We start from the raw sequence: 25,316 nt of genomic DNA, 5'->3' as shown, positions 1-25,316 counted from the left end.
CCGAGGGGCTTGGAGGTGAGGGAGACAGGCCAAGAGGAAGCGGCCGTGCGGTCAGGGCTAGTGCGGCGGGGCAGCGGGGCTGTGGCCGCCAGCAGAGGGACACGTGTGCTGCCCAGGTATTTGCTCGGCCGTCCGAGGTGCCGACAGGGCAAGGGGTTGGGCTGAGCGGGTCTGGGAGGGGCCTGCGTGGCCGGGAGAAGCGGACCTCTGAGGGCTGGACTGGAGGAGGCGGCCCGGCACAGGGCGGAGCAGTGTGCACAGGAACCTCCCCCCGCGCCTTCGACCTGTGTCACCCGCATGTCACGAGGCGGGAAGCTTCGTCATTAGAGTTCACGTTGTGTGCTCCGAGGCTCATATCCGCTCCCACGGAGCTCGTGAATCCAGGGTCTCCATTGTCTGTGAGGTCACGCGGCTGTGTACACCTGGTGCCTGTCAGGTCACGTGGCCGTGTGCTCACTCACACCTGTCAGAGGTCACGCGGCTGTGTACACGTGGTGCCTGTCAGAGGTCACGCGGCTGTGTGCTCATTCATACCTGTCAGAGGTCACGCGGCTGTGTACACGTGGTGCCTATCAGTTCCTGTGGCTGTGTGCACGTGGTGCCTGTCAGCTCACGTGGCTGTGTACACGTGGTGCCTGTCAGTTCCTGTGGCTGTGTACTCGTGGTGCCTGTCAGTTCCTGTGGCTGTGTGCACGTGGTGCCTGTCAGCTCATGTGGCTGTGTGCACGTGGTGCCTGTCAGTTCTCGTGGCTGTGTACACGTGGTGCCTGTCAGTTCTCGTGGCTGTGTACACGTGGTGCCTGTCAGCTCACGTGGCTGTGTACACGTGGTGCCTGTCAGTTCTCGTGGCTGTGTACACGTGGTGCCTGTCAGTTCCTGTGGCTGTGTACATGTGGTGCCTGTCAGCTCACGTGGCTGTGTGCACGTGGTGCCTGTCAGAGCTCACGTGGCTGTGTACTCGTGATGCCTGTCAGTTCCTGTGGCTGTGTGCACGTGGTGCCTGTCAGTTCCTGTGGCTGTGTGCACGTGGTGCTTGTCAGTTCTCATGGCTGTGTGCACGTGGTGCCTGTCAGTTCCTGTGGCTGTGTGCACGTGGTGCCTGTCAGTTCCTGTGGCTGTGTGCACGTGGTGCCTGTCAGAGCTCACGTGGCTGTGTGCACGTGGTGCCTGTCAGTTCCTGTGGCTGTGTACACGTGGTGCCTGTCAGAGCTCACGTGGCTGTGTACACGTGGTGCTTGTCAGTTCTCATGGCTGTGTGCACGTGGTGCCTGTCCACATGGCTGTACATGGTGACTGTGTTCACGTGCTGTGTACACGCTCATCCCTCTACTATGTGACGTTCTGAGCCCGCACAGCTGCCCTCCTGACTGTGGTGACGGAATCCAAGCGCAGGGTAAAGTGTTTCTGGCCGTTTCCAGGCAGGCGTGAAGGGGGCGGGGCGGGACCCTTCGCTGGGTGGACTTCAGCTGGAAGCCTGGCTCTGCAGTTGCGGCACCAGGCGTCCTTTGAGGTGCATTTTCCTGGGTCAGCAGCTCTGAGATGGGGGTGGGTCTCAGTGGACATCATCCAGCATCCGTGGGATGGAGTGGATAGGGTCCACGGAGGCGTGCGTGGTGGAAAGGCACGCGTGTGGTAGGCGGTCCTGGAGGGGGTGAGGCGCTCCCTGGTCAAAGCTCCGACAGTTCATCTAGATGTGAACAAGTCTGCCCTCTGGGCTCATCTGCAGCGCCACCCGCGGGGGACTCAGGAGCCTGCGCCTGGAGTGGGTGTTTCATCTCCCAGCCAAGGGGGCCGAGCCTGCCCTCACGGGAGAGCCTGTGTTCAGATCCTGGCTCTGGATTCTGACCCCAGCTTCCTGCCAGTGCCAACCCTGCAAGGCAGCTGCGTGACGGCTCAAGTAATTGGTTTCCTGCCACTCAAATGGCACAGCCGGATTGCGTTCCTGCTTTGGCTCTGGCTGTTGGCAGCGTTTGGGGAGTCAACCAGCAGATGGGAGCGCTCTCGCTCGCCCTCTCGCTCGCTCTCTGCTCCTTAAGTAAATGAATTAAAAATACACCTCCCCCCCCGCCCACCCCTGGTCAGCCTGCACTGTGCTCTGTGTCGTAGGCCTGATCATCTCTGATGGTCACTTTGTTAATAAAATTTCCCTGGAATTACTCACAGAAACCCGGATACATGGTAGAGACAGCTTCTTCCCGTGTAGTTAGGACGCGTTGGGATCCATGGTCGTGTGCATTTTGGGTTAAGTAGACGTTTCTGTGCTGACTTTTCATTTGAATTTTCTGTGTCCGGCTCACTGAGTTGTGTGACACCCTTGGCGAGTTCTTGAGCAGAAGTCCCCAGACGGGAGGGGCGTAGTCGCTTCCTGGGTGCTGGCTGTGAGTGCCGTGGCCGAGCCTTCGGCCTCGCCAATGGCGCGCGCGCTCTCTGCTTGCAGACGGCTCCGACTCCAGAGACAAGCCGAAGCTCTATCGCCTGCAGCTGAGCGTGACCGAGGTCGGGACGGACAAGTTCGAGGACAACTCCATCCAGGTGCGCCTCCCGCCGTCGCTGCCGGACCGCAGCGTTTGCGATGGGGTGGGGTGTGAGTCGCCCGCCTGCTTTGGTGGGAGAAGAGCAGAGCGAGTTCCCCCGTCCACCTCCAGAAACCTGGGCTGCTGCTTTCCCTGAGACAGCCCCCTTCCTCCCTTCCGCAGGGTCGGGGCTGTCGCAGAGCTGAGGGCCTTGCGGTGGCTCTGCGCGTGCTGGGGCAGGCGCTCACGTAGTCCGCGAGCCGGCAGGCGGTGGACATGTCCTCGGGGCGTCCTCAGCTGTGGACGGGCGGATTCAGGTCCTGTCCGCTCTGCCGTTCCTTGACCCTCAACACAGGTTGCTGGTCACTGCGGCCGTAATGATCCCTACGGACCGTCCGTCAGCTGGGAGAAGCGTCCGCTTCTCAGTGCGTTAGCTGTCCTCCGGTGAAGTCTGGATACTGACAGTGAGCCACTGTGTTGGCAGTGTTTTGGCTGTGTGTAGCTGTCACAGTTTTGGGGAGCAACTGCAGTAAAAACACCAGGGATCGAGCTGTTATTCACCATCGCCAGGCGTGAGCTGTGTACGTTTGGTTCCAACTCCGCACACCTCACGGCGGGTTTTGGTTTTGCTTTGGCTTCTTCCTGTTGCAGTTGCTTGGCCCAGGCATTCAGCCGCATCACTGTGACCTCACCAACATGGACGGCGTGGTCACCGTGACGCCGCGGAGCATGGACGCGGAGACGTACGTGGACGGCCAGCGCATTTCCGAGACCACCATGCTGCAGAGTGGCATGAAACTGCAGTTCGGGGCGTCGCATGTGTTCAAGTTTGTGGACCCCAGCCAGGACCACGTGCTGGCCAAGAGGCCCGCGGAGGGAGGCCTGATGAAGGGCGCGAGGCACAAGCCAGGGTAAGCGCTGCTGGCGGCGTGGGCTGAGGGTGCTGCAGCTGGGCCACGTCTGCAGGCTTTCGCTTTGTGTTTTCAACTTCTGCAGCATGTCTGTTTTAAGTGTAACATTTTTCTTAGCGAATGCACCAGGCTACAATAACAGTGTTACCGTCCTAACAATGCTTACAGGCATGTTCTGTGAAATCATGGGGCTGAGATCTCTTAAGTCATTTTATTGAAGGTTTTTGTTACTTTTGCTTTTCATGTCATTTTAATACTGAAGCATAATTAAGATTGTTTAGGAGGTCGGGGTATTTGGCGCCACCTGGTGCTTCTCTGAGGCCTTGCAGCGTGGGCTTGTTTGGAAAACAAGTCCTTTTTACTGTCTAGTAAAACCTTTTTGGAGTAGAAAATAGGCTGTCCCTTTCGGTAATGATGATTTTCAAAACCAGCATGCTGCTTCGCTGCCATGACCTGTTTTCAGGTAGGTGGGACGTGGGTCCTGGAGTGACGGCTGTGGTGGTCCTCCCTCGTGCGGCCCCAAGTGCGCTGAGGTGTGAGCTTTCGCCAACAGCAGCACGGGTGCGCCTCCCTCTGTCGCCTTGCCACCGTGCTGGCTCACCCTGGGCCAGGTTGACTGTTGAGGGCTGAAGCTGCGTGGGCTGTCACGTCGTAGTCACTTAGGCAGAGGGACACTCACCACGGTGCTGGGCTCTGAGTTCTGTGTCAGCCTCTGCACACCTGTCACTTGCCAGCGACCAGCAGGTGCCTTTGCAGTGTGCTTCCCGGGAGACTCCCCGTCTTCCTCTGGTGTCATCCACTGCAGGGTGGCCCCGGCCCGGCTTCCGTCCTGAGCCTGGGGCAGCCTGCTGTGTGCCGGCTCTGAGCGCACAGGCGCTCGCCTTCCTGGGCGACGGCTGCCCACGCCCTTGCACCTGCGCTGGGCTCCCTGGGGCTTTGCCCGAGAGATTCATGGCGTGAGGCAGGTCCCCGCAGTGCCGCTTGTTGGTGACCGTGCCGCGTTCTGTCTTGTGGTGTCTGTGTTTGGGTGTCCTTGGGGGTGTCGTCCCCCACGCCGTCTCTGTTTCAAATAAATAAATACATCTTAAGAAAAAAATAGCAAAATAGTCACCGTTCAAAGGGGAGTATTTTGTATCCTAAGACGATTTTCCTTTTTAAGAATTTTACTTATTTACTTTAAAGGCCAAGTTAGAGAACCAGAGAGATCTTCCATCCGCTGGTTCCCTCCCCACATGGCTGCAGTGGCCGGGGCTGGGCCAGGCCAAAGCCAGGAGCCAGGAGCTTCTTCTCGGTCTCCCACACGGGTGCAGGGGCCAAGCACTTGGGCCATTTGTTGCTGCTTTCTCAGGCACATTAGCAGGGAGCTGGATGGGAAGTGGAGCCCAGGAAATGAAACTGGTGCCCATATGGGACGCCGGCACATGGGCGGCAGCTTAGCCCGCTACGCCGCGGTGTGGCCTGGTTGCAGTTTCTCAGAGCTGAGGTAGCAGGGTTCTCTGTCAGTGGCTTCCTGGTGCCCTGGGGCCTTGCTCAGCTCATTATTCTTCAAAGTGAGGTTTTATTTGTATTCTGAGTTTTTTATAATGATGCGGTTAGAAGTTTTGGTATTTTTGAGGTATTTTAAAAATCTCCTAGGGCTGGCACTGTGGCACAGCAGGTAAAGCCGCTGCCTGCAGTGCTGGCATCCCATGTGGGCACCCGTTCGAGTCCCAGCTGCTCCACTTCTGATCCAGCCCTCTGCTGTGGCCTGGGAAAGCAGTAGAGGATGGCCCAGGTCCTTGGGCCCCTGCACCCACGTGGGAGACCTGGGGAAGCTCCTGGCTCCTGGCTTCGGATTGGCTCCAGCCATTGCGGTTCACTCTGGGGAGTGAACCAGTGGATGGAAGACCTCTCTCTCTCTCTCTCTCTCTCTCTCTCTCTCTGCCTCTCTGTAAGTCTGCCTTTCAAATAAATAAATAAAGTCTTTTTCTAAAAAAAAAAAAATCCGTCTACACGCGAAGAACTGTTGATTGAGTCACTAACAACATCAGAAATTCCTGATTTTTAAATGTGTAGCCTACGCCGTGATCCCTCTGCTCTAACAAGACCCCCAGCGGGGCTGTCAGGGGCAGCTCCTCACGGCGCTGTGGTGGCAGCCTGGCCTCGGTGCTGTGCACAGGGAGGGCCGCCCACCGCATCCTGTGCCGCTGGAGGCCTACGCAGGCTGACGTCAGGGGATGCCTGCTGTGTCATTAGGTCCACGCGACTTCTGGTTATTGAGTAGTGATCCTGAAGGTGTTAGCTCTGTGCCAGTGTTTGACAGTCAGAATTGCAGAGAGAAAGCGGGGGAGAGAGTGAGCGAGCGAGATGGGGATCACGAGAGATCTTCGTCTGCTGGTTCGGTCCCCAGATGGCCACCATGGCCAGGGCTTGGCCAGACCACCGCCAGGAGCTTCTTCCAGGTCTCTGGCGTGGGCGGCAGGGGCCTGAGCTCTCAAGCCGTCCTCCACCGCTCTTCCCGGTCAGCAGCAGGAAGCTGGATCGCAAGTGGAGCAGCCAGGGCTCTAGCCAGCCCCACGTGGGATGCTGCCACCATGGGCGATGCCAGTCCCCACGCCACTGCCACCCCCCTTTTTAATCTGTAATTTCATGTGCTGCAAATAAAGCATTTTTAAAAAGATCTTTGAACATTTGAATATGTAGTTAAGTGTTGTTTTTGCCAGGTCATTTGAACGTTGTTAACTCTTTCTTTTCTGGTCCCACCAGCATGGTTCAGGAGACAACTTTTGATTTAGGGGGCGACGTGCACAGTGGAGCGGCGTTACCAACAAGCAAGGTGGGTGACGGGGCTGCGCCTGCGGGGACAGGGGCTGCGGGCCGCCTGGGGGGACAGAGGGCTGTGGGCTGCTCCTGGGGGACAGAGGGCTGTGGGCCGCCTGGGGGGACAGAGGGCTGTGGGCTGCTCCTGGGGGACAGAGGGCTGTGGGCTGCCTGGGGGGACAGAGGGCTGCGGGCCGCCTGGGGGGACAGAGGGCTGTTTCTGGGGGGACAGAGGGCTGCTCCTGGGGGGACAGAGGGCTGTGGGCCGCCTGGGGGCACAGAGGGCTGTGGGCAGCTCCTGGGGGGACAGAGGGCTGTGGGCCGCCTGGGGGCACAGAGGGCTGTGGGCTGCTCCTGGGGGACAGAGGGCTGTGGGCAGCTCCTGGGGGGACAGAGGGCTGTGGGCTGCTCCTGGGGGGACAGAGGGCTGTGGGCTGCTCCTGGGGGGACAGAGGGCCGTGGGCCGCCTGGGGGCACAGAGGGCTGCTCCTGGGGGGACAGAGGGCTGTGGGCCGCCTGGGGGGACAGAGGGCTGTGGGCCGCCTGGGGGGACAGAGGGCTGCGGGCCACCTGGGGGGACAGAGGGCTGTGGGCCGCCTGGGGGCACAGAGGGCTGCTCCTGGGGGGACAGAGGGCTGCTCCTGGGGAACAGAGGGCTGCGGGCCGCCTGGGGGGACAGAGGGCTGTGGGCTGCTCCTGGGGAACAGAGGGCTGCGGGCCGCCTGGGGGACAGAGGGCTGTGGGCCGCCTGGGGGGACAGAGGGCTGTGGGCTGCTCCTGGGGAACAGAGGGCTGCGGGCCGCCTGGGGGACAGAGGGCTGTGGGCCGCCTGGGGGGACAGAGGGCTGCTCCTGGGGGCACAGAGGGCTGCTCCTGGGGGCACAGAGGGCTGCTCCTGGGGGGACAGAGGGCTGCGGGCCGCGGCGGCCAGTCCTCGTCTGTAGTGCTCCCACGCACCGTCCCCAGCTCCACCTCTGTGGGAGATGCCGTGACCCCTGCCCGGGGCGCTCAGCCCCACCCCCAGCTCCCCTTTCCTCGGTTCATTTCTTTGATCATTCTGGGGTGCTGTTTCTGGAAGACGAGCCACCCAAACCAGGGGCCGGAGCAGTAGCCGACTTGCTCGCGGTGGCCAGTGCGGTGAGCTCTCTGGGGCGCTCTGCGTGCTGCTGTTGCCCAGTGGTCACGTGTGTTGTCCAGGGCCTCCTGGGGGCCCTCGTGCCACACCCAGGCGGCGGGACTCACCCTGGGCGCTGCGTGCGACACCTGAGCTTCCAGGTTTCTGCGGCCTGGCCGGGCGCTGGTGCGCTTGGGTTGGGCCCAGTGCCTCGCAGCCCACACTGGGACTGAGTTGGTACTCACGAGGCTGCGGGCTGCAGGGCTCCCGCCGCCTTGGAGCGGTCCCCCGCCCGCCCCCACGCCAGTGTCTCCTGTGCTGCTCGCCCATCCGCCTCCTTTTCCCGTTCGCGTTCGCAGCGGCTTGAAAAATGTCACCTTGTCACTTGGCACACGGAGTTCCTGGCTGCAGCCCCACTGTGGGGACTACGTGTCAGGGCCCAGGCCTCAACAGCAGTGCGCCTGCCGCCCTGCGTCCCAGAGGTCTCCCCCACCCCCGCCCTGTCTCACAGAGGTCTTCCCTCCCCTGTCTCACAGAGGTCTCTCCCCTCCGCCCTGTCTCACAGAGGTCTCCCCCACCCCCGTCCTGTCTCACACAGAGGTCTCCCCCCACCCTGTCTCATAGAGGTCTCCCCCCACCCCCGTGCTGTCTCACACAGAGGTCTCCCCCCACCCTGTCTCACACAGAGGTCTCCCCCCACCCCCACCCTGTCTCACAGAGGTCTCCCCCACCCCCGTCCTGTCTCACACAGAGGTCTCCCCCCACCCCCGTCCTGTCTCACACAGAGGTCTCCCCCTATCCCCCGGTCCTGTCTCACACAGAGGTCTCCCCCCACCCCCGTCCTGTCTCACACAGAGGTCTCCCCCCTGTCCTGTCTCACACAGAGGTCTCCCCCCACCCCCGTCCTGTCTCACACAGAGGTCTCCCCCCACCCCCGCCCTGTCTCACAGAGGTCTCCCCCCACCCCCGCCCTGTCTCACAGAGGTCTCCCCCACCCCCGCCCTGTCTCACAGAGGTCTCCCCCACCCCCGCCCTGTCTCACAGAGGTCTCCCCCCACCCTGTCTCGCACAGAGGTCTCCCCCCACCCCCGTCCTGTCTCACACAGAGGTCTCCCCCCACCCCCTGGTCCTGTCTCACACAGAGGTCTCCCCCACCCCCGTCCTGTCTCACACAGAGGTCTCCCCCTACCCCCTGGTCCTGTCTCTCACAGAGGTCTCCCCCCACCCCCGTCCTGTCTCACACAGAGGTCTGCCCCCTGTCCTGTCTCACACAGAGGTCTCCCCCACCCCCATCCTGTCTCACACAGAGGTCTCCCCCTACCCCCTGGTCCTGTCTCACACAGAGGTCTCTCCCCACCCCCGTCCTGTCTCACACAGAGGTCTCCCCCCACCCCCGTCCTGTCTCACACAGAGGTCTCCCCCACCCCCGTCCTGTCTCACACAGAGGTCTCCCCCACCCCCATCCTGTCTCACACAGAGGTCTCCCCCCTGTCCTGTCTCATAGAGGTCTCCCCCCTGGTCCTGTCTCACACAGAGGTCTCCCCCCACCCAGACTGCCCCTGCTGCCCAGGGCTCGGCCAGACGCCTGTCCTGCACTGCTGTCTGCCCTTGCCCTCGGCGTCACAGGCCTGGGCCCTTCTCGTCTCAGGCCTCAGCTGAAGGCCACTGCCGTGAGGGCCCCAGGCAGTGTGGCAGCATCCCACCTGCGGCTGTGTCCCGCCTAACACTTGTCCTGTTTGCTGATGGGCTGTGCCGTGTGTGCTGCTTCCTGGGTCCCCGCTGCTCCTAGCACTTCGGGAAGGGCCAGCCAGAGCGTCACGGCGGCCATCTTGGCAGTCAGGGAATGCGTGAGGACTTGCGGAGCCAGCTGGATGTGTTGGTCCTCGAGAGCACTGAGGGGCAGTGGGAAGCCCCGCGGTCACTGTCGGCCCCAGGGACGCTTGCCCGTGTCCGTGGGCTCTGCGGGCAGTGGCGCGTTGGCAGCTCTGTGGGTGGGAAGCTCTCAGCTCACCCTCCTGTCCTGCTTCCTCCGCCTGCTGCCGTGGTCGTGGCTGTCTGCTCGTTTGTAGCAACCTTGTAGTCTGAACAGTGCTGCCAGCCAGACCGTGACTGGCAGTTCTGTGGTGTCTGTGTGTCTGTGCTGCGTGTGTTTGCAGTATAATTGTCTTGCACTCCTGTGCTGACGAGCACTTTACACACTGTGGACAAGCGGTGGTTTGAGGGACTGTGACGAGTGGACAGCAGGGTATCACAGTCGGCACTGCAGTGTGGGATGTTCACAGCGAGTGCAGGGTACGCGTGAGCAGTGTGACCCCGGGCCGGCCGGCAGTCCCATCCCTGTACACGTGAGCAGTGAGGCGCCGGGCCGGCCGGCAGTCCCGTCCCTGTACGTGCGAGCAGTGTGACCCCAGGCCGGCCGGCAGTCCCGTCCCTGTACACGTGAGCAGTGAGGCGCCGGGCCGGCCGGCAGTCCTGTCCCTGTACACGTGAGCAGTGTGACCCCAGGCCGGCCGGCAGTCCCGTCCCTGCACGCGCGAGCAGTGTGACCCCGGGCCGGCCAGCAGTCCCGTCCCTGTACACGTGAGCAGTGTGGCGCCGGGCCGGCCGGCAGTCCTGTCCCTGTACGCGCGAGCAGTGTGGCGCCGGGCCGCCCGGCAGTCCTGTCCCTGCATGCGCGAGCAGTGAGGCGCCGGGCCGGCCAGCAGTCCAGTCCCTGTACGCGCGAGCAGTGTGGCGCCGGGCCGGCCGGCAGTCCCGTCCCTGTACGCGTGAGCAGTGTGACCCCAGGCCGGCCGGCAGTCCCGTCCCTGTACACGTGAGCAGTGAGGCGCCGGGCCAGCCGGCAGTCCTGTCCCTGTACACGTGAGCAGTGTGACCCCAGGCCGGCCGGCAGTCCCGTCCCGGGAAGGCAGGAGAACGGGGAGGCACACGGCGCCGCGTTTGGCTCTGTGTGCAGATGAGACTGCCTGTTTCCTTGCCCGTGCGCAGTCTCCACGGCCGGCAGGTGAATAGCTGGGGACAGTCCTGCTGCCGCACGTCACGTCACATCACGTCACGTGGGAGAGGCTCTGGGTCTGTCCTGAGGCCTTCCCGCGGTCAGTAACTCACTCTGCCGGATGTCGGGCGGGTGGTCAGGACGTGTCCTTTCACAGGGCTGAAGTGCGCTGTTCCGTTACTAGAAGTGGGTTTTCCCGTGTTGAGTAAGAGCAGGAATGAAGCAGTTTCTGCCCTGCGCTCGTTAGGTGCTGAGCTGTGCTGAGCAGAGCTTTTAAGTGCGTTCTTGAAGCAGAAACAGGGCCCGCGTCTTCCACCGCGCGTTTCCTGCGCGCACCTTGTGTGTAAAGCAGTGTGGGGACGAAGCCGCTGGTGCCGTCGTGCTCTGAGAAGTCCTGGGTGCCGCTCCGCGGGCCTGGTCACAAGGCCAGCCCCTGGCTCTCTGAAACCAGAGCGGCTGGGGTTTTGTTCCCTCCGTGCTGCGTGCTGTGGGCACACCTGGCAGCCGCGGCGGCCCAGCGTCTGGTCTGTACATCAGATCCGCCCCCCCCCCCCCCCCCGCGGCGCTGCGCTCGGCGTGTGTGCTGAGCCTCTACCCTCCTGTCGCAGAGCACGGGCAGACTGGACGGCGACAGAGCCCCCTCTGCTTCCGGCACGGTGGAGCGAGGCCTGGTGAGACCCATGATGCGGCCGGAGCAGCAGGATCAGCGCAGGCACGAAGGCAGGTAGGAGGCCTCTCTCAGCGTGGGGGGAGAGCGGGGGGCGTGTGGAGCTGGAGGGAGAACGGGGGGGGGCGTGTGGAGGGAGAGCGGGGGGGACGTGTGGAGCTGGAGGGAGAACGCGGGGGGGGGGCGTGTGGAGCTGGAGGGAGAGCAGGGGGGGGACGTGTGGAGCTGGAGAGAGGACAGGGGGCGTGTGGAGCTGGAGGGAGAATGGGGGGGCGTGTGGAGCTGGAGGGAGAACGCGGGGGGGGGGGGCGTGTGGAGCTGGAGGGAGAGCCGGGCGGGGGGGCAAAACGAGTGGAGCTGGAGGGAGAGCGGGGGGGCGTGTGGAGCTGGAGGGAGAACGGGGGGGGGGTGGGACGTGTGGAGCTGGAGGGAGAGCCGGGCGGGGGGGCGTGTGGAGCTGGAGGGAGAGTGGGGGGACGTGTGGAGCTGGAGGGAGAACGGGGGGGGGCGTGTGGAGCTGGAGGGAGAACGGGGGGGGGGGCGTGTGGGACGTGTGGAGCTGGAGGGAGAGCCGGGTAGGGGGGGAACGTGTGGAACTGGAGGGAGAACCAGGTCGGGGGCAGGGGGCGGGGTGGGGGGGGACGTGTGGAGCTGGAGCTGGAGGGAGAACTCCTGGAGCCGGGAGAGGCAGGCCTTAGTCGCTGACGCCCAGCAGAGGGCGCTGTGTCCCACAGCGGTCCTGGGAGCTCCCGGGTCTGACCTCCGCTGAGTGCTGGTGTGTGCACGCTCTGCTGACGGACTTTTGCTGGCTGGACTGTCGGTTCTGTGTTCGTGCGCCTGTGCTTGTTTTTGGTGGGGCACCCCAGGGTGACAGGTCGCTGCTGTGAGGACTGTGGAGTCTAGTGCGTGGCCAGAGCGCCTGGGCGGCCGCGTGGTGGCTGCCTGGGTGTCAGGAGGAGGCTTTTGCACGTGGTGTAATTGGGTTTCCCAGGGGTGCTTGTTCCGCACAGGCCCGGCGAGGCGTTCGTGAGCTGTAGACTGCCTTCGCGACAGGCGGCCGCGGCCTCCCACCCGCCTCGGGCTCTGTCTCCACGTGCGGGTGCTGGGATAAGCCCTGCAGGGTTCACAGGAGAAATGAACCCCACGAACACTGACTCTAGCCAAGGACAGCATCTTGGGAGGACAGAAGTGACTTTGATTGCCGCTGAGAGATTTTGTTTTTCCAGTAAAGATGTAAGCTCCTCGTTTTTGCCAAATTTAAGATGATGGAGCCAACAGTAGGAACATTTTGTACAGGTTCGTTTTGTGGGATAGCAAACTAAAATCAACGGCCTGCCTTCAGTTTAAGACGGCTCAATATGGCAGTGCCAGAGAAACAGGCTAAAATAATTGAGCATTTAAATATCTTGTTGAAAAGAGTATCTTTGGGGCCAGGGCTGTGGCATGGCGGGTTAAAGCCCCGGCATGCAGCGCCAGCATCCCATGTGGGCACCGGTTCGAGGCTGCTCCACTTGCAGTCCAACTCCCTGCTGGTGCACCTGGGAAAGCAGCAGAAGGTGGCCCAAGTCCTTGGGCCCGGCACCCACGTGGGAGACCTGGAGGAAGCTCCTGGCTTTGGATCGGCGCAGCTCCAGCCATCTGGGGAGTGAACCAGTAGATGTCTGTCTGTAACTCTGTCTCTCAAGTAAATAAATCTTAAAGAGTATCTTTGTTCTCCTCAGTTGCTGAATCAAATCCAAATTGTTAAATCATAGACGAGATGGTCAGCTTGGAATCCTATGCTTGGATGACGGCGGGGGTGTGTGTGTTCAGCCGGTGAATGTCGGCCTCGGTCTGAGGTCGTTAACGTTTAGCCTGACAGATCTCACTCCAGTGTGTGTTTCTTGTAATCTTCATGATTTAATTTTCAGTTCAGTATTCAGAAGAGGGGGAGAGCGAGCTCTTTCATCCACTGGCTTACTCCCCAGGTGCCTGCAACAGCTGGGGCTGGACTGACCCGGCCAAAGCCGGGGCCCTGGACTGCTCGCAGGTCTCACTTGAAGGACAAGGACCCGCAGACTTGCATCGTGACCTGCCTCCCCCAGAAGTTGAGCCGGGACTTGCATGCAGGCACTAGGATAGATGGGAGGCAGGTGTCCCGAACTGCACCTTAAACCACAGCACCAAATGCCTGCTCCAAAGATGGAGATTTTTTTTTTAAGATTTATTTATTTATTTGAAAGGTCGAGTTAGAGGCAGAGTCAGAGAGAGGTCTTCCATCTGCTGGTTCACTCCCCAGATGGCTGCAACGGCCAGAGCTTCTTCCAGGTCTCCCACGTGGGTGCAGGGGCCCACGGACTTGGGCCATCTTCTACTGCTTTCCCAGGCCACAGCAGGGAGCTGGATCAGAAGTGGAGCAGCCGGGACTCTAACCAGTGCCATATGGGATGCCGGCGCTGCAGGCGGTGGCTCTACCCGCTACGCCAGAACTGAAATCTTAAGGAGGCTAACCTTTTGTCTGTTTGGTGTTTCATAAATAGACACAAAATACAGCTCGTGGTGAACTGACTTAGAATAATAATTAAATGGCTTGAAGTCCTAATCGCATGCCGGAAGGCTGTTTAACCTGAGTCTTGTCTGGAGAAAACATGACTCTGCTAAGATCTAAACTGGACTTGTAATTGCCTTGCACGCTCTGGGAAGTCTGTCTGCTTGGAAGCGCCTTCTGAAAATTCCCTGTGAAGCACAGCACGGGGTCCCATGTTGCCTTGTGTCTGGTGTCACGTCCGTGCACGTGTGCTGTGATTGGAGAGGACTCCCACTAAGCAGTGTGCACCGTGGCCCACAGTGGGTGTAGCTCGCTGGTTGAGATGTGCCCTCCCCTTGAACTCTCTGATCCTAAACCCCAGATGCATGAACGGTACGCACGCCGTGCTGAGGGCCGGTCTTCCTGTTCCTGACAGTTCCTGTTGGAACAGTGTCGCGCCGAGTGTTAGTGTTGGAAAGGACCTACGAAACATGAAGGAGAGAGTGTCTTAAGGCACCTGTCCCTGGGAGTGCTGACAGGCGCAGGACCGAGCGGCCGAGGTAGAGAGCAGAGTGGGTGCTCTCGGGAGGATCACTGTCCAGCTGCACGCGGTGTAGCTTTCCTGTGCCTCTCAGTGGTGTGGTTTCACTGCGACCCGAGCCCCGGTGAGCGCAGGTGCGCGGAGTCTGATCTCAGGGCTAGGCAGGGTGTTCATTAATAATCCAGAATCGTGTGTTCCATCTGCTGCCGTGGTGGGGAACTTGCCCGGGGAGCTAGCCGTGAGGGTTGTGGTAGGATCACACCTGTCAGCAGGTCGCAGGCGAAGGCCGGGCCTCGTGCTGCGTTCCGTTGCAGTGGTGCAGAGCTGCCCGGGCTGCCCGCGCACTGTGGTCCCCTGATGTCCGCTTTCTTCCTCTAGACCTCAGGAGGCTCCGGGGCTGGACCTGCTGCTGCCTGCGAGCATTGAGTTCAGGGAGAGCTGTGAGTAGTGGAGACCCCGCAGTGCCTCCCGCCCGCTTGTTCTCCCTCGGATTTTCACGGTGCTTTGTCCTTTTTCTTTCTTGAAATCTTTCCATAGCTGAAGATTCATTCTTGTCTGCCATTATAAATTATACCAATAGTTCTACAGTCCACTTCAAGCTGTCGCCTACGTACGTGCTGTACATGGCCTGCCGGTACGTACTGTCCAGCCAGTACAGACCTGACGCCAGCCCCGCCGAGCGCACCCACAAAGTCATTGCCATCGTCAACAAGATGGTGAGCATGATGGAAGGAGTCATCCAGGTGAGTTGGGGCTGAGAGGCCGGCTCAGCCGTGTCTCTTTATTGCCTCTCATTGTAAAACTTCCCTGAGTGGTACAGGAGAAATGCGTAGTTAGGAATTCCTGAGGAATTGTTCTGAACTCGTTTTCTGAGATGGAGTTGCAGAGTGAGAACGGAGTCCACCTGGTGACAGTTCCCTGGCGTGGAGTGCAGTCCACCCCCACTGGAAGCTTCTGGAAGGTTTCCACGCGCGGTCAGGCGCCGCCCCTGCCGCCAGGCCTGGCCGTCACTTCTCCTGAGCCCGCTGTGGCGCTCGGGGTCGAAGCCGGGTTTTTAGTCGTGTTTATACGGCGGTGACGAGTGTCCTTCCTCACCCGTGAGGAGCGTGTCCAGCCAGGGCACTGCTGGGGGAACACTGCACCGAGCCTGCGTAGGCTGAGCTTCTGCCGAGGCGCGTGTCCGCCTCCCGCCGTGTGGCTCCAAGTCTCACGGTTCGACGCCAGCGGGATCTCATCTCGGAGGAACCCGGACGTCTTTCATTCCCTCAGAATCGTTTGGTAGCGGCCAGAACTCCGAGAACGCGCTCTCTCACCTTGGAGTGAGTGACGGGCGAGGAGCTGGGTCAGGTTACGATGCCGGCTCAGGCAGTGCAGAGCGCGCAGCCTCGCCTCGGTGGGCGCCACCTGGTTACTCGTGTGTACGTGTTCTGCAAACAAACACGCGCTCCTCAGTCGTCTCGAGAGCCTTCGTGTGTCTCCTGTCCCGTCTGGGTGCTCGTGTCTGTCTCGGTGTGGCGCTCCGGGCGTCCGGCGCCTGTGGCAGGCTTCCCCTCAGTGACTGGAGCTCGTCAGTGAAGTCAGCATCACCCAAATTAAGTCTTCCAGACGGGGGTCGGGTGTGCAGTCAGAGGCGTCTGGTGGTAGCGGGAAAGAGCCGCGATAGTGAGCCATCAGACCGCACCCCAGAAACGAGCGCGTGTGAGTTCTTCGTGAGCTCTCAACGCCGCCTTCTCAGTGTGTGTTTGACCGTTTGCGCTGGGCCCTCTCGTTCCTACTGCTGAGCGCGGAGGGATGGGCTCTGGGCTCCGAGCAGCAGGCGCACGGCGTCGCCCAGGGGTCGAGAAGCCCTTGCTGGCGGGTCTTTGCGCGAGGCCAGTCTGCGTGCGTGTGTTGTTAGTGCACCGTCACGTAATCGCAAGTCCACGTCGCGACTGTGCCAGTGTGAAGCGCGTACGCTGGTGTGTGTTCTGTGTTGGGAACCGTAAGATGGAGACGTAATTTGGGGATAGCGGAAGTACCTGTCGTGCCTCCATGTTGTGCCTTCGTGTTGGTGTTGTGATGTTTTCAACTGTCATGATTGTTTACAAGTCTCTTTCTCTCGTTCTGCCTGGTTCCCCTCGTCTGTTTTCTCCAGGAAGTAGACCAGGTTGATCAGGTAGGACACTGCAGGCTGACCCAGCTGTGTTGGCTTAGCTGCCTGCCACGCTGCTTCCGTGCCAGCCACAGCCCTCCGGCAGCGGCCGAGCAGCACCTAACACTCGTGCAGCACTAAACCCTCCTGACTGCAGCTCGCTCGGGCATCCCATAATCTCTGCTTCATGCGCTGCCGTGCGGATGTGACATGACAGGCGTCTGTTCTCTCTGTTATTTATCCTGGGTCCTATTCTTCGGGTCTCATCTGAGGTTGCCTGGCCTGCACCTGTGGTCGGGAGAGACTGTGACAGAGCAGTACCTGAGACTGAGTCGCGTGGGGTCTGAGCCGCGACTGCAAGTGTGTCTGGGTGGCTCTGGGTGCCCAGGGGTCACACGTGTGTACCGCACAGATTACCAGTAATGCACGACCAGCAGTCTGCAAGTCATCACGGTGCCTGTGGGTGCCCGGGGTCACGTGTGTACCGCACAGATTACCAGATAATGCACGGCCAGCAGTCCGCTGTGGTGTCATTCGGTATCGCCATCTCCACCGAGTCCCAGCTCATTACATCCATTTGTGTATGTGCGTGACTCCTGAGACGTAGCACGGGGGTTGTTGACCTCCTGTTGCTATGTGTGCACGCAGATTCCTGGCACATATCTGGTATCTGTGGTGAGCTCCTTGGTGAGCGTGGGGAGGTACTGGTCTATCCTGAGCACTTTCGAGCGCACTCCTGCTTGTGCTGGGGCATGGCCCGTCCCGCGCGGCTGACGGCAGTGTGTTCTGTCTGCAGAAGCAGAAGAACATCGCGGGGGCGCTGGCCTTCTGGATGGCAAACGCCTCTGAGCTCCTCAACTTCGTGAAGCAGGACCGGGACCTCAGCCGCATCACGCTGGACGCCCAGGACGTCCTGGCGCACTTGGTGCAGATGGCCTTCAAGTAAGCAGCGCGTCCGTGGGGGTGGGGGGACGGCCTGTGCCGGGGGTCGGCTTCCGGGGGCAGTGTGAGAGCCATCTGTCACATGGTGTGACACGTCTCATGTTGCGTGACGTGTCTGTCACGTCGAGGCCTCTGCGTCACGTGTGGCTGTGTCCCATGTCATGCAGCGATGTGTCTGGCAGTGCAGAGCGCGTCACCCTTGCCCCCGCACCTGCAGGTACCTGGTCCACTGTCTGCAGTCAGAGCTCAACAACTACATGCCGGCCTTCCTGGACGACCCCGAGGAGAGCAGCCTGCAGAGGCCCAGCATAGGTGAGGGCCCTCCCGCCTCTCCCCTCCACTGGCGCTGACGTCGCCTGGTGGAAGGAGGGATTTTGATGAAGACGAGCGGTTGCTTACTGGATCTGTCAGCTCAGTGTGCTTTGTTCATGAATAGTCCCACTTTAAAGAGTGCAGTCGGACGTGTCGCGGGCGGCTGCGTGGCCGAGGGGGGTGTTGGTGATGGCCTGCACGCGTGCCCTGCTGGGTGACGCGGCCGCCGCCTGCTGCCCTGTCTCCCCAGACGACGTGCTGCACACGCTCACGGGCGCCATGTCCTTGCTGCGGCGCTGCAGGGTCAACGCTGCGCTCACCATCCAGCTCTTCTCGCAGCTCTTCCACTTCATCAACATGTGGCTGTTCAACAGACTGGTCACTGACCCCGACTCCGGGCTGTGCTCCCACTACTGGGGCGCCATCATCCGCCAGCAGCTGGGGCACATCGAGGCCTGGGCCGAGAAGCAGGGGCTGGAGCTGGCGGCCGACTGCCACCTGAGCAGGATTGTGCAGGTGCGTGCCGCGAGCCCCACCCGCTGTCGTGTGCTTGGGCGCGGCGGCGTGAGGGCGTTCCCGTGCCGCGGCCGAGACGACACGCTCCCTCCTCGGGCGCTTGCCGTGGGCGGTGAGGTCTCCAGTGCGGGCAGACGCGCCGGTGCCACGTGAGCGGGCCTTCCAAGAGCCCTGTTCTAGCAGTGGGGAGCAGAAGGCGGGCAGGGTGGGGGGGGTGTCCCTTGCAGGCCAGCGAAGGAGGGGCTCTCCCCTCTCCCTCCCCAGCCCCGGCTGCTGGGCCTCCTCAGCCTGAAGATGCATCGGCGCTCTCCCCCTCCCACTCCCCTCCCCCCACACTCTCCCCCCCCCCCCGTGCTCTGTGTGTGCGTGTGCTCTGTAGGTGGCTGCAGATGAGTGTGCACGCACATGTTCTGTGCACTGTGTGTATGCTGTGTGTGCATGCATGTGCTGCCTGTGTGCACGTATGTTGGTGCGTGTGTGTTGTGTGTGCACGTGTATGTTCTGTGTTGTATGTGTGCTCAGTGCATGTTATGTGTGTGTGCTCTGTGTGTTGTGTGCACGTACACTATGTGTGCTCAGTGTGTGTGTGGCTCTGTGTGCTCGTGTGCACGCGTGCCTGGAGTTGGGTCCGCTGACTGGGTCTGGATGGCCCCTTCCGTCGCCCTGTGTGCGGGAAGATCAGCCGTGAGGCTCCAGGGTGCGGCTTCCACAGGAGACGGGAGCCACAGCGCAGCAGTGTCCTTCCCCGGGCCTGATGTTGAGAGTAAGAGTTCAGAGAATTCGTGACCTAAAAATAGAGAATGCCGGGTCACGTTCTGAGGTTTTCACCAGCCCAGAGGAAGTTTTTTAGCTGTCGAAACATCTGTTGATTTCCAATTAGAGAAAGTTGTTTACAGCCCTAAAAGCTGGGATAGTTTTAAAAATAACGTATAATTTTTTAAAAAGATTAATGAGTGCGCCCGTGCGCGCGTACACACACACACACACACACACACACACAGGGAGGGGAGGAGAGGGATCCCCGTCTGCTGGTTCACTCCCCGATGCCTGCAGCAGTTGAGGCTGGGTCAGGCTGAAGCCAGGAGCCAGGACCTCGACCTGGGTCTCTCTCAGGGGCCGCCGTCTGCTGCCTGCCATCCTCGTTAGCAGGGAGCGGGTTCCGCTGCAGGGCAGCCTGGGCTCCCCGGGGCTCTGGGATGGGGTGCGGGTCTGCTGAGCAGTGACTTCCCTCCCCACCGCAGCACGGCACCTGCCCTGGGGGTGTGATTTCTTTCCTGATCTTTCGCCACCGTTAAAGACGTGTGGCGTCAGACGCTGGCCGGCTGGTCACGAAGCTTCCTGTGGGGGGGCTCTCCACCCTGCAGTGCGCGCTCCCACTTCCAGAGAGAATGGTTGGACGCTGCGTGAGGGGGAACACTTGTTCCATGAACTCAAGAGGGATCTGAAATTCCTTCCAGGCAGGTTTTCCGTTGAAATGATGTGCAGGGTTAGCAGGAATACGTAACACATGCGGTTTCAAGTTACAAGCTCACGTATGTTGCACGAAGATGTTGTGACTTTGTGGTGCCTGGGTCATGTGTCCTCCCGCAGGCCACCACTTTGCTCACCATGGATAAGTATGCGCCCGAGGACGTGCCCAGTGTGAACAGCACCTGCTTTAAGTTGAACTCCCTGCAGCTGCACGCCTTGCTGCAGAACTACCACTGTGCGCCCGACGAGCCTTTTATCCCAGCGGTGAGTGGGTCGCCGCGCCCTCACGTGGTGGGACGTGTTGCCTGGGTAATGGGATGAAGGGGTATCTGAGAGTGACTTAGGAGACCACTGTGACGTCTGTTCAGGGTGAGAAGTGGGAGCCACGTAAGTCTAAGGGATTATTCAGTTCAGGGAAGTGGGTTCTTTTTTTTTTTTTTTTCCCCAAAGATGTGTTCATTTATTTGAAAGGCAGAGTTACAGAGATGTGGAGGCAAAGAGACAGAGTGTTCTTCAGTCCGCTGGTTCACTCCCCAGATGGCCGCATTGGCTGGAGCCGGGCCAATCCAAAGCCAGGAGCCAGGAGCCTCTTCTGGGTCCCCCACGGAGGCGCAGGGGCCCTTGCACTGGGGCCATCCTCCACTGCTCTCCCCGGTGCATCAGCAGGGGGCTGGGCCCATACGGGACGCCGGCTCTGCTGACGCTGGCCCCAGCAGTGAGGTTCTGGAAAAAGCATTGGAAGCAGCAGAACAGAGGAGGCGCGGCGGAGTTCAGGGCCAGTGGGCCACAGGGTCCCGTGGCTGTGCCACGTGGCCTGTGTGCACCTGCAGTGTCTGCCTCCCAGACCAAGTGAGGGCAGCCTGTAAACCCACAGCTTCCTCTGGAGTGGCGTGCTGGTGTCCTGTGAGGAGTGTCCAGAGAGAAGCCCAGTCCCCCAGGTGTGCCACTGTTGGCATTTCCACTTACAGGGAGGCAGGTGGATGGACAGAAAGACCTCCAGTGTAGAGTTAAATGCCAGCTGAAGACATACAGAAAACAGCCAAAGCCTGGCCTGCACTCTGCTGCCCGTGAGGAGTGTTTAGTTTGCCCAGCGTCTGGCGTGGGTTTTGTGGCAGAGTTGGCACAGAATTGAAAAGTGTGCACCCTGTGCTTCCGTCTCAAGGACAACTTCCCTTGTCCCTGGCCAGGAGCCTGCAGGGCAGGTGTGGCTGTGGGTGGGAGGGGCAGGGCGGCCTCGGGCTGTGCCTGTTTGCTCAGCAGGGGGGCAGGGCCAGTGAGGGTTGCGTGGCTTTTACTGAACTGTGCGCTTAGGATTTGTGAGCGTCACATTTCAGTCCAATGTTTTTAGACAAAAATGGCTCAGAGCCCATGATTCAGAAGTAACTTGTGGGCACGACGCATCCGAGCTGGGAAGAGTACAGCGCTTCATTCCGTGTCTGTGTTTAAACATCCTACAAAACGTGGTTATTGGAGGTGCTGGAGGGTTGTGTGGGAGAAGGCTGCTTCGGAGATGGCAGGAAACGTGTTCTTCAGCTGAGTGGTTGCTCTGCAGTGAAGCTGCGTGCTGTCTGCGCCTGGTTCGTGGAGCTCTGTCCCCCGCTGGGGAGCTCACTGCCCGGGCCTCCGTGCCCAGTGTGCTAAGGCCGTGGTCCTGAGCTGTTCTGTGGTCCGCGTTTGTTTCGCACACAGGATCTCATAGAGAACGTGGTGGCCGTGGCTGAGAACACGGCCGACGAGCTGGCCCGCAGCGACGGGCGGGACGTGCGGCTGGAGGAGGACCCCGACCTGCAGCTGCCGTTCCTGCTGCCGGAAGACGGCTACTCGTGCGACGTGGTCAGAAACATCCCCAGCGGGCTGCAGGAGTTCCTGGACCCCCTGTGCCAGAGAGGTAGGCGCGAGAGCGGCCCGAGCCTGGGCTCTGCCTGGGCGTCCTGCCTGAAGTCTGTGCGTGTGGCGATGCGCGGTCCTGGCGCGAGAGCGGCCCGAGCCTGGGCTCTGCCTGGGCGTCCTGCCTGAAGTCTGTGCGTGTGGCGATGCGCGGTCCCGGCGGCGGCGCGGAGCCCGCGTGGTGTGCTGTGATGCTGCAGAGGCGCCGGCCCTGCCTCCCGGGGCTGCACCCATGGCCAGTCCTTGGACTGCTGCTGCCGTGCCGGTGTCTCCTGAGCCTCAGGTGACACCCCCTGCAGTGGGCCTAGGCTGGGTCTGCGTGCGCCTCGGGAGCAGCCTGCCCGGGTCTGATCTGGGCCCTGTCCGCACACTCCCTCTGTCAGCATCTCGCTGTGGGGTGGGCGTGGACAGGTGCGGGGGCCACGGCTGCCGTGGTGCCTCCCCGCCAGCCTCCTGCATCGTGTGCACTGTGCCCGCCTTTGTAAGTTTTACCTCTTTCAGTTTGAAAAGCAGGAGACAGATACCCCTTCGTCTGGTATTCCCTACGTGCCTGCCATGGCCACGGCTAGGTCAGCACGCAGCTCAGTGTGGGCCTGCCATGGCCACGGCTAGGCCAGCACGCAGCTCAGTGTGGGCGTCCACGGGGTCCTGCGCGTGGGCTGTGAGTTCAGGGTGTCCTTTGGCTCTGTTTCGTAACCTTTGCCACAGTTGCTTTCTGATGTGTGTTGACTGAAAGTACCACCCTTGCTCCTGAAGTAGCAGCTCTTGAATTAGACCAGAGTTTACGCCCACCGAGTACAGTGAGCATGAGGCCCTCGTCAGTGCGTGTCTCAGTCTCCGCGGGGTGTGATCTGTGGCCTCGGCGGCGTCTTTGAAGTTTTTGATAGTTTTGCAAAAACTGGTTTCAGAAAGGCTTCTTGTCACGAGGCCCTCCACCTTCCCGGAGCACTGCTGGCCGAGCCTGCGTCAGTCCTTGGTGCTGAGACGGGCGTGCGTCTCCCTGCGGTAGCTCTCAGTTCTGCGGGCTGCACCGGGACTCCTGTGACCGCGTGGGGAAGGAGGGAGCGCTGGAGTCCCTCTGGAGTGGCCCGAGCCTGTCCTTGAGCGTTAGACCCATCCCGACCCTGGCCTGGAGGAGCCTCTGGGACACGCCCCCTGCCATCCTTCCGTACCTGCCTACCTGTGGCTGCTTAACGGCGTCTTTCTGGCACCACATCCCAGCAGGTCAGCAGCCACAGCGCCCAGCTTCACGCCTGGGACGGCCACACACCTGCCAGTTGTGCTGAGGCCCTCCCGACAGAGTCCCTCTTCCCAGGTAGTGGATCGCTCTGTGTCCCAGCAGGAACTGCCTCTGTCAGCGCAGGGTTGGGGTCCACGTGCGGCGAGCCGTCCTCTCCCTCCAGGCCTGCTCCCCTCGCCGGCCTTGCGCTGTCTCCATGTGAGACGCGGCTCCTGCTGGGCGGCCGTCCTTGTGCCACGCCAGACCTCGCCTCTTCCTGGCCCGTGGTTCCTGTGCTGCGGCCTGAGCTCCTTGAAGGCAGGCGAGGCTGGGCTCGCTCAGTAGCTCTTTGAATGAGCCTGGGGCAGGTAAGGCTGCAGGAGACTGGCGTAGTGGTCTGACGCGGGTGTGTGCCACACAGCAGGCACGGGCACTGCCGGCTTCACAGTGTGCGCCGCGGCGTGGGTGTTTGCCAGCGTGCAGATGAGGACAGTCTCGCGGGGACAGATTTGAGGACACCTGTGGTCTTTCGTCACGGCCTTGTTTGTGGTGTGTCGGATGACAGTGGTGCTGGTCACCGTTGCTTTGAGCACGGGAGGCTGTGGAAGACTCAGAAGGAATTGTTCTCTCCAGTGACATCATGTTCCTCGTGCTTGCTCAGTTCTTCGTGGGCTGAGTAGAGCACTGTGCTCTCACATACAGCCCTTTGTTTGAACACAATGGAGCTGTGTGAGAGGAGGCTGTGAACCAGTCTGAACGCACACCTCTCTGGGGCAGCATTCCTGCACTGGGGAAGCCGGCGCCGGCTCACGTTTGTTGGCCTCAAAGTCATGGTCAGGTTGTGCTTCTCTGAAACGTGGCTAAGATCCAAGCTGTCGATTATATTTGAGTGACAGCGAACCTAAACAGTGATTTAAAAAGTAAAACCACTTCTGTGTCCATATGTAAACAATACGTTTTTTGACATCTCCTTTTCCTTGTACCACAAGCAAACTTTGTAAGTATCCAAGACGTGCAGTCAGGAGTGGATGAGGCCTCCTGGGCCGGTGCGCAGGGCGCCCAGGCCAGCCCGTCCATCGTTCCCGTGGGAGGGCCATGCGGAGCAGGTTGCCGCCCAGGGTGCTCACGCTAGGTCTGGGTGACACCGCTTTGTCAGAGACTGACGGTGCAGGTTTGACTGAGAGAGTGACGCACCTTGCGTGGGAAGGCTCCCTTGTGACAGGTTTCACTGGGCTCTGACGCAGACCCCAGAGATATCTCTAGTACATTATGAAATGATTCTGAAGTTTATTCGCAAGAAATTTAAATGAGCAAACCTGCAAAATAATTTGGACCATGTGATGAGAAGGGACTGGCTGACTTCAGAACTCCTGTCCAGGCGGCAAGTGGACATGAGTCCCTTCCCCGCCCTGGGGTGGGGCAGGCGGGCGGCCCTGCGGTGTCCCTGGCCAGCTCCCGCCCACCTTCCTTCCCTGGATGTTATGAGGGTCTCCCGGTCCAGTCGCATCAACAGCAGCCGCAAAGCAACATAGCAGTTTCCTATGAAAGCAGGGACAAGCGTTTCTCCTTGTGCTGAATTACCCTGGGCCAAAGCAGGACCAGCTGTGCACGTCTGGTAGGCCACGTTCCGAGGGAATGCAGATTGAGCGTGAGAAGACGCGGTCTGTCGGCAGGTGTTAAGACCACTGAGGATTCCTCTTGCGGAAGCTGTGTCCTGACGCGACTCGCCCGGTTCCTCCTCAGGGTTCTGCAGGCTGATTCCTCACACGCGCTCGCCGGGCACTTGGACGATCTACTTCGAAGGTGTGGACTACGGAAGTTACCTTGTGCGTGAGAACACGGAGCTGGCAAGTATCGTGCGGGCTGTGAGGGCTTCGGGAGGTGGCCGGGGGAGACGTGCCTTCTCTCTGCAGGACCTGACGCGCTCTGACCTGACGGCTGGAAACCCGGTTTTGTTAGAAAACTGGAAAACCATGCTGTGTATCATGTGTATTTTTCTCACAGATATCAGTGAGGTTTTGCCTGTAAACAGTGCTTTTTAAAACAGTTTGTGCTCATTCTTGTACAGGCTTAATGTTAATAAGCGTTTTACAAACATTAATAAGGTAACTTGAACAGATTTTATTATAGAAGTTTTTTTTTAAGATTCATTTTTTATTTATTTGAAAGAGTTACAGAGAGAGGTAGAGACAGAGAGAGAGGTCTTCCATCTGCTGGTTCACTCCCCAGATGGCCACAATGCCCGGAGCTGTGCCGATCCGAAGCCAGGAGCCAGGAGCATCTTGTGGGTCTCCCATGTGGGTGCAGGGGCCCAAGGACTTGGGCCGTCTTCTATTTTACTAATATTTTGTATCTTTTTCTGGTTTCATACATTCTAGGGGAATTTTTAATTTATTTGAAAGGCAGAATTAGAGGGATCCGTCTGCTCATTCACTCCCCAAATTGCTGCACCAGCTGGGCCAGTACAAAGCCAGCAGCTAGGAGCTCCTGCCTCAGTGTCCTGTGTGGGTGACAGCCCCAAGCACTCGTGCCATCTTCGCTGTTCCCCTGGCGTACTAGCAGGGAGCCAGATGGACACGGAGCAGCCGGGGCTCAGCCTGCTCCTGTGACACGGATGCCACAGGGCCATAACCGAGGGTGCCCCTCGCCAAATCCACGGCAGTGTAGTTTGGCCTCCCTGCACACTCGCTGTGGACACATGCAGAGCATCTACGAAGAGTGAGTTAGTGACGGTTGCTTTGCTGCCCCAGACGCAGCGTCGTGGCTCACTGATAAGGTGGACGTGTCTGCAGT

General features: G+C 60.5%; 1 protein-coding gene across 26 annotated transcripts in view; it reads left to right on the top strand.

Annotated features, from left to right (window-relative positions):
* Positions 1-25,316, top strand: part of AFDN (afadin, adherens junction formation factor) — a 145,433-nt gene that overhangs the window by 82,076 nt on the left and 38,041 nt on the right. For 19 of the 26 annotated variants that reach the window (XM_070074581.2, XM_051841907.3, XM_089332448.1 and 16 more), the window contains 13 exons: positions 2,438-2,532; positions 3,165-3,424; positions 6,170-6,239; positions 10,941-11,056; positions 14,425-14,486; positions 14,584-14,789; positions 16,181-16,201; positions 16,974-17,119; positions 17,337-17,431; positions 17,682-17,947; positions 19,538-19,681; positions 21,107-21,305; positions 24,267-24,370. In XM_070074581.2, coding sequence (XP_069930682.2) covers positions 2,438-2,532; positions 3,165-3,424; positions 6,170-6,239; positions 10,941-11,056; positions 14,425-14,486; positions 14,584-14,789; positions 16,181-16,201; positions 16,974-17,119; positions 17,337-17,431; positions 17,682-17,947; positions 19,538-19,681; positions 21,107-21,305; positions 24,267-24,370 — 1,784 coding nt within the window. The remainder of the gene's footprint in view (positions 1-2,437; positions 2,533-3,164; positions 3,425-6,169; positions 6,240-10,940; positions 11,057-14,424; positions 14,487-14,583; positions 14,790-16,180; positions 16,202-16,973; positions 17,120-17,336; positions 17,432-17,681; positions 17,948-19,537; positions 19,682-21,106; positions 21,306-24,266; positions 24,371-25,316) is intronic. The other 7 variants (XM_089332450.1, XM_089332447.1, XM_051841909.3 and 4 more) reach the window with 1 other exon arrangement.

Source organism: Oryctolagus cuniculus, chromosome 5, assembly GCF_051225735.1.
Source record: "Oryctolagus cuniculus isolate XC-2025 breed Fujian yellow rabbit chromosome 5, ASM5122573v1, whole genome shotgun sequence".
Taxonomy (NCBI): Eukaryota; Metazoa; Chordata; class Mammalia; order Lagomorpha; family Leporidae; genus Oryctolagus; species Oryctolagus cuniculus.
This window is presented reverse-complemented; position numbering and strand designations above follow the sequence as displayed.